Source organism: Taudactylus pleione, unplaced genomic scaffold, assembly GCF_031769625.1.
Source record: "Taudactylus pleione unplaced genomic scaffold, aTauple2 ptg000061l, whole genome shotgun sequence".
NCBI lineage: Eukaryota > Metazoa > Chordata > Amphibia > Anura > Myobatrachidae > Taudactylus > Taudactylus pleione.
The window spans coordinates 16,207,531-16,221,679 of record NW_028284463.1 but is presented as its reverse complement, the minus strand read 5'-3'; the positions used below and the strand labels follow the sequence as shown (position 1 = coordinate 16,221,679).

Here is a 14,149-nt window from a genome sequence, read left to right as displayed (position 1 = left end):
TAGAAATGATATAGCGTTGGTGTCACTCAGTGTGTGGCCAGTTTAAAAAAATCAGGACAAAGGGGGCGATTCAGACCCGTTCGCTAGGCTGCAATCGCTCGCACCCAAAAGGGGACTGGTATGCAAATTCCGCGTTCGCACTGTCTGGCTAAAGGATGCCCTCTGTCTTAGCGTGTTGCGACTAAGTGGTCACAAGCTAGTGTAATGCCGCCCCCTATACTTTCACAACAGACGTCCTCTCCAGGAAGTGTATAAGACCATCGGTAACATCGAGAACCATCGGCAGCGCTCGCAGTGCTTGAGGTAGACCCTACCCTACCGCAAGCACTGCGAGTGCTGCAGTAGAAAAAAGCACCAGTTGACGTGTACAATGACGCTCCATCCACTTTAATTATGGACGCCCAGTAAACTCCGTTTTGATGCCCAGACACGCCCCTGCGTTCGCAGTACCACTCCCCCGTTCACAAGCACCTTCCCCTGTTACCACCGTCAAACGGCGCTTTCTGTCACTCAAAGTAGCGTCCAGTCTGTGTACTACGAGCGAGCGATTCCCGATCGCAATGACTGGTTCGCGCACGCGCCCTGTGACTTATGCGCAGTTTGCAACAGTTGCTCGGCTGTGAGCGATCGCAGCCTATCGAACAGGTCTGAATCGGGCCCAAAGTGTGGTGGAGCCCCCAATTCAGCTTTACCGTCCGGCTGCACCAGTGCGTTTTACCCCTCAAAAAATGTGGTCAGCCACAAAAAATGGACTTTCAGGAGGTTTATTATGGGTTACAAATTCACGTGATCCTCACGAAGTAAGAACTGGGATGAAATAATAATAAATGAGTTGTGACCATTCCTTGGTAACCATCTATGCTGAGCATGAAGTGTGCACTATACCTTAATGTATTGTCAAAGCATCAATTTTCCCCACAGCTGCATGACTCAGGGGTGACACAAGGTCTCTGGGTGCTTTATCTTCTGTGGTGTTGTCACAGAGGAGTTTATAGAGGCACACGGTAACCCAGATCGACACAGGGCGGCACGTGTGATCACAACACAGTGTATTGTGGTAGTAGTGGAGCAGCATTAAGTAGCGCAGAATTCTCTATGTGAAGCCAAACCGCTTCACTACACAACGTCATGATGGTTTCATTGCAATTTGGAAATGTGGGGAGAGGGGGGGGAAAGACATCTCTGCACAGGACATGAGACTAATATACTGGGCACTGGAATATAATAGTGGGCAGTATACTACTCTACAGGGAACAGGACTATATGTGGACATACTGTAACGCTATTACACTGAGCACAGGGCAGTATGTGGTGACATATGGCTATTATATCAGGCAGGGCAGTATGTGGTGGACATAAGGCTATTACACTGAGCAAAGGGCAGTATGTGGTGACATAAGGCTATTATATTGGGCACAGGACTGTAATGGTGAACATAAGGCTATTATATTGGGCAGGGCAGTATGTAGTGGACATAAGGCTATTATATCAGGCAGGGCAGTATGTGGTGGACATAAGGCTATTGTATCGGGCAGGGCAGTATGTGGTGGACATAAGGCTATTATATTGGGCAGGGCAGTATGTGATCGACATAAAGCTATTATATTGGGCAGGGCAGTATGTGATCGACATAAAGCTATTATATTGGGCAGGGCAGTATGTGGTGGACATAAGGCTATTATATTGGGCAGGGCAGTATGTGGTGGACATAAGGCTATTATATCAGGCAGGGCAGTATGTGGTGGACATAAAGCTATTATATCAGGCAGGGCAGTATGTGGTGGACATAAGGTTATTATATTGGGCAGGGCAGTATGTGGTGGACATAAAGCTATTATATTGGGCAGGGCAGTATGTGGTGGACATAAGGCTATTATATTAGGCAGGGCAGTATGTGGTGGACATAAAGCTATTATATCAGGCAGGGCAGTATGTGGTGGACATAAGGTTATTATATTGGGCAGGGCAGTATGTGGTGGACATAAAGCTATTATATTGGGCAGGGCAGTATGTGGTGGACATAAGGTTATTATATTGGGCAGGGCAGTATGTGGTGGACATAAGGCTATTATATCAGGCAGGGCAGTATGTGGTGGACATAAGGTTATTATACTGAGCATAGGGCAGTATGTGGTGGACATAAGGCTATTATACCAGACAGGGCAGTATGTGGTGGACATAAGGCTATTATACCAGACAGGGCAGTATGTGGTGGACATAAGGCTATTATATCAGGCAGGGCAGTATGTGGTGGACATAAGGCTATTATATTGGGCAGGGCAGTATGTGGTATACATAAGGCTAATATACTGAGCACAGGGCAGTATGCGGTGGACATAAGGCTATTATATTGGGCAGGGCAGTATGTGGTATACATAAGGCTAATATACTGAGCACAGGGCAGTATGTGGTGGACGTAAGGCTATTATATCAGGCAGGGCAGTATGCAGTGTACATAAGGCTATTACACTGAGCACAGGGCAGTATTTGGTGGACATAAAGCTTTTATATTGGGCAGAACAGTATGTGGTGGACATAAGGCTATTACACTGAGCACAGGGCAATATGTGGTGGACATAAATTATACCAGACAGGGCAGTATGTGGTGGACATAAGGCTATTATACCAGACAGGGCAGTATGTGGTGGACATAAGGCTATTATATCAGGCAGGGCAGTATGTGGTGGACATAAGGCTATTATATTGGGCAGGGCAGTATGTGGTGGACATAAGGCTATTATATTGGGCAGGGCAGTATGTGGTGGACATAAGGCTATTATACCAGGCAGGGCAGTAGGTGGTATACATAAGGCTATTATACTGAGCACAGGGCAGTATGTGGTGGACTAAGGCTATTATATTGGGCAGGGCAGTATGTGGTGGACATAAGGCTATTATACCAGACAGGGCAGTATGTGGTGGACATAAGGCTATTATACCAGACAGGGCAGTATGTGGTGGACATAAGGCTATTATATCAGGCAGGGCAGTATGTGGTGGACATAAGGCTATTATATTGGGCAGGGCAGTATGTGGTGGACATAAGGCTATTATACCAGGCAGGGCAGTAGGTGGTATACATAAGGCTATTATACTGAGCACAGGGCAGTATGTGGTGGACTAAGGCTATTATATTGGGCAGGGCAGTATGTGGTGGACATAAGGCTATTATACCAGACAGGGCAGTATGTGGTGGACATAAGGCTATTATACCAGACAGGGCAGTATGTGGTGGACATAAGGCTATTATATCAGGCAGGGCAGTATGTGGTGGACATAAGGCTATTATATTGGGCAGGGCAGTATGTGGTATACATAAGGCTAATATACTGAGCACAGGGCAGTATGCGGTGGACATAAGGCTATTATATTGGGCAGGGCAGTATGTGGTATACATAAGGCTAATATACTGAGCACAGGGCAGTATGTGGTGGACATAAGGCTATTATATTGGGCAGGGCAGTATGTGGTATACATAAGGCTAATATACTGAGCACAGGGCAGTATGTGGTGGACATAAGGCTATTATATCAGGCAGGGCAGTATGCAGTGTACATATGGCCATTATATTGGGCACAGGACTGTAATGGTGGACATAAGGCTATTATACTGAACACAGGGCATTATATGCTGACATAAGGCTATTATATCAGGCAGGGCAGTATGCAGTGTACATAAGGCTATTATACTAAGCACAGGCCAGTATTTGGTGGACATAAGGCTTTTATATTGGGCACAGGACTTTAATGATGGACATAAGGCTATTGTATTGGGCAGGGCAGTATGTGATGGACATAAGGCTATTATACTGAGCACAGGGCAGTATGCAGTGTACATAAGGCTATTATATTGGGCACAGGACTGTAATGGTGGACATAAGGCTATTCTACTGAACACGGCATTATATGGTGACATAAGGCTATTATATCAGGCAGGGCAGTATGCAGTGTACATAAGGCTATTATACTAAGCACAGGTCAGTATTTGGTGGACATAAAGCGATTATATCGGGCAGGGCAGTATATGGTGACTTAAGGCTATTATATCGGGCAGGGCAGTATGCAGTGTACATAAGGCTATTATACTGAGCACAGGGCAGTATGTGGAGACATAAGACTATTACAGCGGGTAGGGCAGTACGTGGCAATATGGCTATACTATCAGGCACAGGACTGTAATTTGTGTACATACGCTATTGTATTGGGCACACGAGTATAATGGTGGACATAAGGCTATATTGGGTATAGGAATGTAAATGGTGTACGTCTAGTGCACACGACTAGAATGGTGGACATAAAGATATTATACTAGGCCCAGGGCTGTATGGGGTTAATTTGTATCTGTTATAATGGACACACTGTGATAGGCAAGAGACGGAGGCTGTTATGGGGGCAGTATGTGATAGTCATGAGACTGCTATATTGAACACAGTGCAGTGTTATTTATGCATATAATTGTATGTGAGGTTTGGCACAGACCTGTGATGGGTATAAGGCTCACACTAGGGGCACAGAGCTGTATGTGGGGTGAATGGAACTCTACAGGCTGATATCAGGCTGTTATGCTGAGTGTGAGGTAGTATGAGGTAGGTCACATGGCTGCTATGCTGATATCAGGCTGTTATGTGAGGGTGAGGTAGTATGAGGTAGGTCACATGGCTGCTATGCTGATATCAGGCTGTTATGGTGAGTGTGAGGTAGGTCACATGGCTGCTATGCTGATAGGCTGTTATGGTGAGTGTGAGGTAGTATGAGGTAGGTCACATGGCTGCTATGCTGATATCAGGCTGTTATGGTGAGTGTGAGGTAGTATGAGGTAGGTCACATGGCTGCTATGCTGATATCAGGCTGTTATGGTGAGTGTGAGGTAGGTCACATGGCTGCTATGCTGATATCCGGCTGTTATGGTGAGTGTGAGGTAGGTCACATGGCTGCTATGCTGATATCAGGCTGTTATGGTGAGTGTGAGGTAGTATGAGGTAGGTCACATGGCTGCTATGCTGATATCAGGCTGTTATGGTGAGTGTGAGGTAGTATGAGGTAGGTCACATGGCTGCTATGCTGATATCAGGCTGTTATGGTGAGTGTGAGGTAGGTCACATGGCTGCTATGCTGATATCAGGCTGTTATGGTGAGTGTGAGGTAGGTCACATGGCTGCTATGCTGATATCAGGCTGTTATGGTGAGTGTGAGGTAGGTCACATGGCTGCTATGCTGATATCAGGCTATGGTGAGTGTGAGGTAGTGTGAGGTAGGTCACATGGCTGCTATGCTGATATCAGGCTGTTATGGTGAGTGTGAGGTAGTATGAGGTAGGTCACATAGCTGCTATGCTGATATCAGGCTGTTATGGTGAATGTGAGGTAGTTCACAGCTGCTATGCTGACAGGCTGTTATGGTGAGTGTGAGGTAGGTCACATAGCTGCTATGCTGATATCAGGCTGTTATGGTGAGTGTGAGGTAGTATGAGGTAGGTCACATGGCTGCTATGCTGATATCAGGCTGTTATGGTGAGTGTGAGGTAGTATGAGGTAGGTCACATGCTAACATGCTTCCAGCTTTGTCACTGTATAATAACTATGTATCTTTTACCAAGCTCGTTGTGTGCTTATTCATTCCCCCTATCGTGATTGACATTTACAATAGATACTGTGCCCTCCATTATAGGAAGAAGTTAGTCAGCACCAATATATAGTAAGTAGCAGAATATGCTGTCACAGCATAGTCCTAGTGACATAAGGGACGAGTAAGCAACGCGCCAAATACAGATCAGTGCGGCCAGCAAACCGCTTACAATTTACGGCGATGAACAGAAAACATAAACTCTTCTACGGACTCACATTTAAATGAATGATCTTCTTCCAGGGGGCAAGGGTTTGGGGTAGAATTGAGAAATGTAATAAAAATAAAAAAATAAAACCTCTAATTTAAAATCCTGATACATGTCCGTTGTGTTATTGTACATGGCGTAGTCCTCATGGACTGTTAGATGGACTCTCTGAAGGTCTCTATAAAGCCGCAGTTGTTTCGCAGTTTAAATTCAATGTTCTTTCTTCCCCTTTCCCCAGGTGATCGCTGTTGTAATGGACATTTTCACCGATGTGGACATATTTAAGGACCTGTTAGAAGCTGGCTTCAAGAGGAAGATCGGGGTCTACCTCATTCTTAACGAGTCCGACGTGAAGTATTTCCTACAGATGTGCGAGAAGGTTCGGATGCACAAAGGCCACCTGAAGGTGAGCGAGATGTCTTGCACTATAGACCTGATTCAGACCTGCTTGCTAGGATGCGATCGCTCGTAGCTGGCCGATATTTGCATTCTGCGCATGCGTATCCATCAAAATGCGCGTGCGCGAACCACTGCGACAGATCGGGAAGCGCTCTCACGGCGTAGACAGCCCATCTGAATCAGTGATAGGAGAGGCCGTTTGTGGGTGGTAACAGGAGCAGGCCACTAGAAACGGGGGAGTGGAGGTGTGAGCGCAGGCGTGCCTGAGTGTTTCAACGCCATTTCAGAGGCGTGCATAATTAACAGGCAGCGTCATAGTACACGTCACCTGGTTGTATTTCACACTGAAGTGATCGCAGTGCTTGCGGCCAGGTACAGTCAACCTCAAGCGCTGCGAACACATCCGATGGTGCTCGATGTGCCAATGTTTTCATGCTCTTCCAGGAGATGACGTGCGCAAGTGGGCATCTAATGAATGGCTGGTGGGCGTCTCCATACACAAAGTGATCGCACGCCAAGACATAGTGGGCGTGCTAATGCCTTGGTGTAAGATCGCCTGCCTTGCTGGGCGTGCGCTGGATTTGTATACGCTGGAAGCGAGCGATCGCATCTAGCGAGCAGGTCTGAATCAGGTCCAATGCCAGATCCCGGGATCTGCATTACCAGGAACTGAATGAGTTAGGGGTCAGGTGTAATTTTCTGTGGCCACACGCATGCCGATGTTATTATATGTAATCAGTCCAGGAGGATCGGATTAGAGGGTCACGCTCTGCACAATGGGGACCTTTTATGACATCTGGTACACAGCAAAAATATCCTGGAACCCATAATAATCAGATTCTTCATTTAATTCTGAAACGTTTTTAGAAAATAAAACCGAATGTCTGATTGTTATGGGCTAAAACGTTTTATTTTGTCATGTGCACCATTTTTCATCCATTGGGGGCAATACGGTTTATCGCTCCCATGTAAAGTGACTGGGAGCTATTAAAATGTTTTGGGCGACCGGTCCCGAGGCTGCACTTATCGCGGTTTTCTGCTCGTATCCTACTGAGGTGTGAGAAGAAATCCGCGTAAAGTAGGGCTTTGGGGCTGGTGGCGGGAGCTGTGTGCGCCTTAACGGCACTTCGCTCGGGAGAATCCGCTTAATACAATATGCCACACCTGTATGTAGTAAAATTGTACATGCATCAACCTTCTGGTGCTTGTCAACTGTTCTGACCGATTATGGCACCTCACCGATATTTTGTAGCCTGGTGATTTAGGTAAAACCATGAAAAAATATCCTTTATGGTTGTTTATTTAATGACCTGGTATCTTCTGGAGATAATCCTATTAGTCTCTTTCTGGGGTTACCTAAACCACGTCTATCAAGGTGCCATGGGTCTGATAAGTGTCAGGGCCAGCATCTCCTCCTCGGTCTGTCATGTATTGTGCAATATATTCTAAGAGGAAACGAAGTTAAAATGTGTTATTTGTTAGGTATTTATAAACGATCCTGCCCGGACCACCTGCACATTCTGCTGTCTAAGGGAAATATGCTCACCTCGTAATTTGAGACGATGTGCGCGACATGAATAGGAGGCTTGGGGGCCGAAAAAAACTCATAATGCAAAGGTCTGTCTAGGTAGCGGAATTACAGCTGCGCCTGCTGCGATAGATGCGTCACTTGCTTATAGTGTCCAGAAGGACGGCGCTACCAACACCCACTCACCACAGCTGCCAGAGCGTAGGACAGGGCACTACAGTCGGCAATGTAATCTGTAGAGCAATGATTCCCAACCTCGGTCCTCAAGGCACACTAATGGGGGGCATCCACTAGACTATTTTAGCAGGCGATTGAACAATAACTATATCGTTATTGTTCAATCGTTTAAAAATCGTTTGCAAATCGTGCAGTAATTGTTTCTAACGATGTACGATGCGCGCTCCCGCTGGTCGTTTGATTGTCTCCTCCATCGACTGAACATGCAGGTCAATTTCACTTGATCGTTTACACATCGTTTACGCTGAAAGATCAAACGATGAACCACTATAGCTGAAAGCTGTCAATCACAGATTGAAACAACATAGTTTATCGTTAGATCGTTTGCAAATCGTTCAGAGTGGAAGATCAAATTTCAAGGGAAAATTCAAGGGAAAATCGTTAAGAGGTTGGACAGGGATAAAATAGTCTAGTGGATGCCCCCCATAACAGTCCTGGTTTTAGTGATATCCATGGTTGCGCACAGATGGTTAAATCAAAATAACTGAGGTACTAATTAAGTCACCTGTGCTTAAGTATGGTTATCCTTAAAACCTGGACTGTTAAGGCCCCCATACATCAGAGATGGATTGCAGCAATCGATTGTGTATAAAAATCTGCAATGTATGGGCTTCACAGATCGCAGATTGCAACCAAAAAGTGATTGGAATTGTTTAATCAGTTTGTCCAACATGTTGGATTTCACATATCAATTGGGGCTGTAGATTGCTAGTGTATGGACATGATCAGCAGATCTGCAGACAGTTTCTAGCAAAATGATGGGCCTTTCAAGATTGCCAGATCTGTGTTTGCTGCAATCGATCTGCAAATCACTGAAAAAGATCTGTAGTGTATGGGCGCAGATTGCTCGATTGGGAAATCCTAAGATCGGGCAATGAATCTTCAAATTGTTCAGTTGTGGTTTTCAGATTGCTGATGTATGGGGGCCTTTAGTGTGCCTTGAGGACCGTTGTTGGGAACCCCTGCTTAAAGGCCCCCCATACATCAGAGATGGATTGCAGCAATCATGCAATTTGCAATCGATTGTTTATAAAAATCTGCAATGTATGGGCTTCACAGATCGCAGATTGCAACCAAAAAGTGATTGGAATTGTTTAATCAGATTGTCCAACATGTTGGATTTCACAGATCGATTGGGGTTGTAGATGCTAGTGTATGGACATGATCAGCAGATTTGCAGACCGTTTCTAGCAAAATGATGGGCCTTTCAAGATTGCCAGATCTGTGTTTGCTGCATTCGATCTGCAAATCACTGAAAAAGATCTGTAGTGTATGGGCGCAGATTGCTCGATTGGGAAATCCTACGATCGGGCAATAAATCTTCAAATTGTTCAATTGTGGTTTTCAGATTGCTGATGTATGGGGGGCCTGTAGAGTAATGGCCAGAAAATGGCGAAGAATTAAAAATGTGTACAGATAAAACATTCTGCAGTTTAGTATCACACATTTTTGGATGACAATATGCTCTGTTAGCAGCTGTACACAAAAGCCACAAAATCATTCTGCACAAGAATTATTTGTTAGACAGGAAACCGTATTTAACAGGTGCGTGCATGCATGCCAGGATTACAGGTCAATCTCCCTTTGTAACAGAGCAGACCTCCCTACCCAACACCCTGATATCTGCTTTTTCTCTGTTTTTAGGTGTCAGCAGTCTCCTGAGCACCCACGGGTGCCTCCCTGCCCCCGAGGTGTGCTTGTGAGGACATGTGAATAAGTAGTGCATTTAGCCTAGGCTCTGTTTGTTACATTGCTGACAAGGAAATTGTAAGGGGAGCCTGCTCCTGGCTGCAGGGGTCAGTTCTCTCACCGTGCACACCCCAAATGTTTCCTGCTTCATCTCTGGAGCATTTGGGTGTATATAAGATATCCGCAATGAAGGACACAATGCAGGATAGACATCAGTAATTGTAATTACTGTGATAGGTGGGACATATGAATGGAACCAGTTTGCTAATGGGACTCCCTGTACAATGCAGGGGTAGATGACTGTCATTGTGGCACCTCGTCTGTCTGTTGGATAGTAGATTTGTTTTATGTGCACTGAAGTTTCCCATCTTCTCGGTGTGGATAATCTGTCCCTCAGCGTTTGCTGGCCGGATGACTGGAGAGAGCAGTGTGGCCTCTGCGAATAGAGTAACAGAGCTATAGGCCAGCCAGTCACTGTGAGGCCGTGTCCCAGGTCTCCATAAGGGACAGCTTACAGATGTGTCCACATACATCGTACTTCCTTGCGCATTAAACTGCTCTTCTAGTCACACCATGCCGTGGCGTGACCCGGTAGCGCCCAGCGTCTGTTCACGGCATGCCTATATTCTGTGTGTGACTGCGGCTGTATCTGCATGCAAAATGCTACGTTACATTGTCACAGCCGCTGATACTGTAACGTAGCATTACGCATGCAGATACAGCCGCAGTCACACACAGAGTATAGGCATTCTGCGTATCGTTTTAATCAGCAGAAGCTGCTTGTGTGTCCTATTCGCATTGCTGTGCATAAAGATGCTTGGTACTACCGAGTTGCAGGGCACTCGCGTTATGTTCAACGAGACTTGTAGCCCACAGAGGTAAGATGTTTGTGGACACATCTGTATGTACAGAGCATCCGAAAAGTATTCACAGCACGTCACTTTTTCCACATTTTGTTATGTTACAGCCTTATTCCAAAATGGAATAAATTCCACAATACCCCATAATGACAACGTGTAAAAAGTTTTTTTTTAGATTTTTGCAAATTTAATAAAAAAAAAACAAACTTAAGAAATCACATATACATAAGTATTCACAACCTTTGCTGAATATTTTGTTGATGCTCCTTTGGCAGCAATTACAGCCTCAAGTCTTTTTGAATATGATGCCTCAAGCTTGGCACACCTATCTTTGGGCAGTTTCGCCCATTCCTCTTTGCAGCACCTCTCAAGCTCCTTCAGGTTGGATGGGAAGCGTCGGTGCACAGCCATTTTCAGATCTCTCCAGAGATGTTCAATTGGATTCAAGTCTGGGCTCTGGCTGGGCCACTCAAGGACCTTCACAGAGTTGTCCTGAAGCCACTCCTTTGATATCTTGGCTGTGTGCTTAGGGTCGTTGTCCTGCTGAAAGATGAAACGTCACCCCAGTCTGAGGTCAAGAGCACTCTGGAGCAGGTTTTCATCCAGGATGTCTCTGTACATTGCTGCATTCACTTTTCCCTCTGTCCTGACTAGTCTCCCAGTTCCTGCCGCTGAAAAACATCCCCACAGCATGATGCTGCCACCACCATGCTTCACTGTAGGGATGGTATTGGTCTGGTGATGAGCGGTGCCTGGTTTCCTCGAAACATAACGCCTGGCATTCATGCCAAAGAGTTCAATCTTTTGTCTCATCCGACCAGAGAATTTTGTTTCTCATGGTGAGAGTCCTTCAGGTGCATTTTGGCAAACTCCAGACGGGCTGCCATGTGCTTTTTACTAAGGAGTGGCTTCCGTTTGGCCACTCTACCATACAGGCCTGATTGGTGGATTGCTGCAGAGATGGTTGTCCTTCTGGAAGGTTCTCCTCTCTCCATAGAGGAATGCTGTAGCTCTGACAGAGTGACCATCGGGTTTTGGTCACCTCCCTGACTAGGGCCCTTCTCCCCCGATCGCTTAGTTTAGACGGCCGGCCAACTCTAGGAAGAGTCCTGGTGGTTCCAAACTTCTTCCATTTACGGATGATGGAGGCCACTGTGCTCATTAAGACCTTCAAAGCAGCAGATATTTTTTTGTACCCTTCCCCAGATTTGTGCCTCAAGACAATCCTGTCTCGGAGGTCTACAGACAATTCCTTGGACTTCATGCGTGGTTTGTGCTCTGACATGCACTGTCAAGTGTGGGACCTTATATAGACAGGTGTATGCCTTTCAAAATCATGTCCAATCAACTGAATTTACCACAGGTGGACTCCAATTAAGCTGTAGGAACATCTCAAGGATGATCAGTGGAAACAGGATGCACCTGAGCTCAATTTTGAGCTTCATGGCAAAGGCTGTGAATACTTATGTACATGTGATTTATTTTTTTTAATTAAATTTGCAAAAATCTCAAACTTTTTACACGTTGTCATTATGGGATATTGTGTGTAGAATTTTGAGGAGAAAAATGAATTTATTCCATTTTGGAATAAGGCTGTAACATAACAAAATGTGGAAAAAGTGACGCGCTGTGAATACTTTCCGGATACACTGTAGATGTATAATGTCTGCAGGTGTTGGGAGCCGGCAGCAGGTTACGAGCCTGGATGTTGCTGTAGGGCTGACTTTTATCTAAATTAGCCCTCTTATGAGTAATATAAAATAATACACTATATGTGGGTGCTTACCCCTCTAAACCTCCAGTAGCCAGGCGTAAAGAGCGACAAAAGCCTCGATTGCTGCTAATGACTTTATAACAAATGGGTATCGCGGGAGAAATTCAAAGGCGCTTGACCTCTATGGCGGTGGTGACTCTGACCAATTTGTTAAGCGTCATTGGCTAGCTTAGTCAGTAGGGGCACAGGCATGGCAGAGCCAAAGAGGCTTTTCTGAGTCTCCAAACCACAATGCACATGCACTGATGTTAGGCTGCTGGGGAAAGGCAACTCTGCCTTGCTGAGGGGTTGGGGGGGTTTGTTGGGGCTTGCAGGGGTAAATCACAGCGCTAGCTCATTATGTGTCTCTGCAATATGCACTGATGCATAATGAGTTACCACTGCCCACTGTAGCTAACACAACCTCATAGTGAAATCTATACAGGCCAGTAGTACTGAGTATTGAACATAAGATCAAACCGCAAAAAGAGCCACTAGACCTTGGGCTGTGAATTACTGAATAAAATACATGCAGAGACTGGGTTTATGCTTGGGTAAATGTACACCATGATCTCTCGCACTATCAGAACACGGAGGGGCTTCAGTAACTGAGCAGGCAGTGTGTGAGTAACAGCCGGGCAAACTTGCTGGGAAGAAATATCCTGTGTGGTTTCATACACAGGGGCAGGGGGCCAGCGTGATGTCAGAGCAGCTCAAATGGCCGCAGTCTCCGGTTTTCCTGTCAGCACAGCGGTGTAAAGATGTGGGAGGGGCTCCAGCTGTCATGGAGGAGGAAGGGGGGATAGCGGCCAGAGCCAAAGTGAAATAATTAATTATGTATTTTTTCCTCCATTTTCAAATATGAAAATGTCAGGTTTGGGTTTTAAGGCTATAAAGGAGGTAGTTAAATATAGGGAACGTCAATGCAGTTGTCACCTCAGGCACAGAACGGCTAGGCACACACTGCTTTGATCTGTCTAATAGAGATTCTGAGTGTAACTGCAATTATGTATTGGAATTAGTGCGGAGATTTATTCTGTTTGCTCATATAGTTTAAAAATGCAGCCTATCCCTTGACTAGGAACCGGGTCATTAAGGGGTCTATTTACTAAGCAGTGTTAGGAGACCGAGTGAAAAGTGATAAGGTGCCAGCCAATCAGCTCCCAACTGTCATTTTTCAAACACAGCCTGTGAGATGACAGTTGGGAGCTGATTGGCTGGCACCTTATCACTTTCTTATCACTTTTCACTCTGTCTCCTAACACTGCTTAGTAAATAGACCCCTGCGGTTGCTAACACCAGATCAGCTATTTATTCACTAAGGACCATTGTGTTATCACTTAGTGCCTTAGCGAGGTCACTACTTCCTAATGAATGACTAGGCTGAAGGTTTACCGACAGCTGTTCAGTCTGTACAATTGCCGCCTCCATTTTGTATGGGCGGCTGGTACACTGTGTGATGCGCACACGTGACGCCGGCTTCTTCCCCAGGCACAGCGGCATGCACTCGTGCAACTGACATCAATACAGACTGTATTTCTGGACTGCCGGCTGATCAGGTAAGTGGCGTACACCCCCTGGACTGCCAGGCGCATCAGGGCAGACGGCCACGAACCTTGTCGGCTTACTTTTTCTGACATTTGACTGCAGCAGTGTATACATATCTGAGACAATTAAGTGTTTTCTAAATATGATGCTGACGACATGTCAAATGGCCAATGTGTCATCAGATGGTATTGAATTATAATTTTGATACATGTTACATTAGCTATCTTTTGATTTTCTGGCCAATTATTTAATTGGCAACTTAAACATATCACCATTGGGTTGTTTAGTATACAGTCTTGTTGCGAA

General features: G+C 45.6%; 2 protein-coding genes across 2 annotated transcripts in view; one reads left to right on the top strand and one right to left on the bottom strand.

The window, feature by feature from the left end:
• The window catches only part of SLC5A10 (solute carrier family 5 member 10), a 200,415-nt gene that overhangs the window by 98,899 nt on the left and 87,367 nt on the right, over positions 1 to 14,149 (bottom strand). The gene's annotated exons all lie outside the window — the stretch shown is intronic.
• The window catches only part of SACK1G (scaffolding CK1 anchoring protein G), a 54,438-nt gene that overhangs the window by 23,670 nt on the left and 16,619 nt on the right, over positions 1 to 14,149 (top strand). The window contains exon 2 of the mRNA XM_088464805.1: positions 6,068 to 6,235. Coding sequence (XP_088320931.1) covers positions 6,068 to 6,235 — 168 coding nt within the window. The remainder of the gene's footprint in view (positions 1 to 6,067; positions 6,236 to 14,149) is intronic.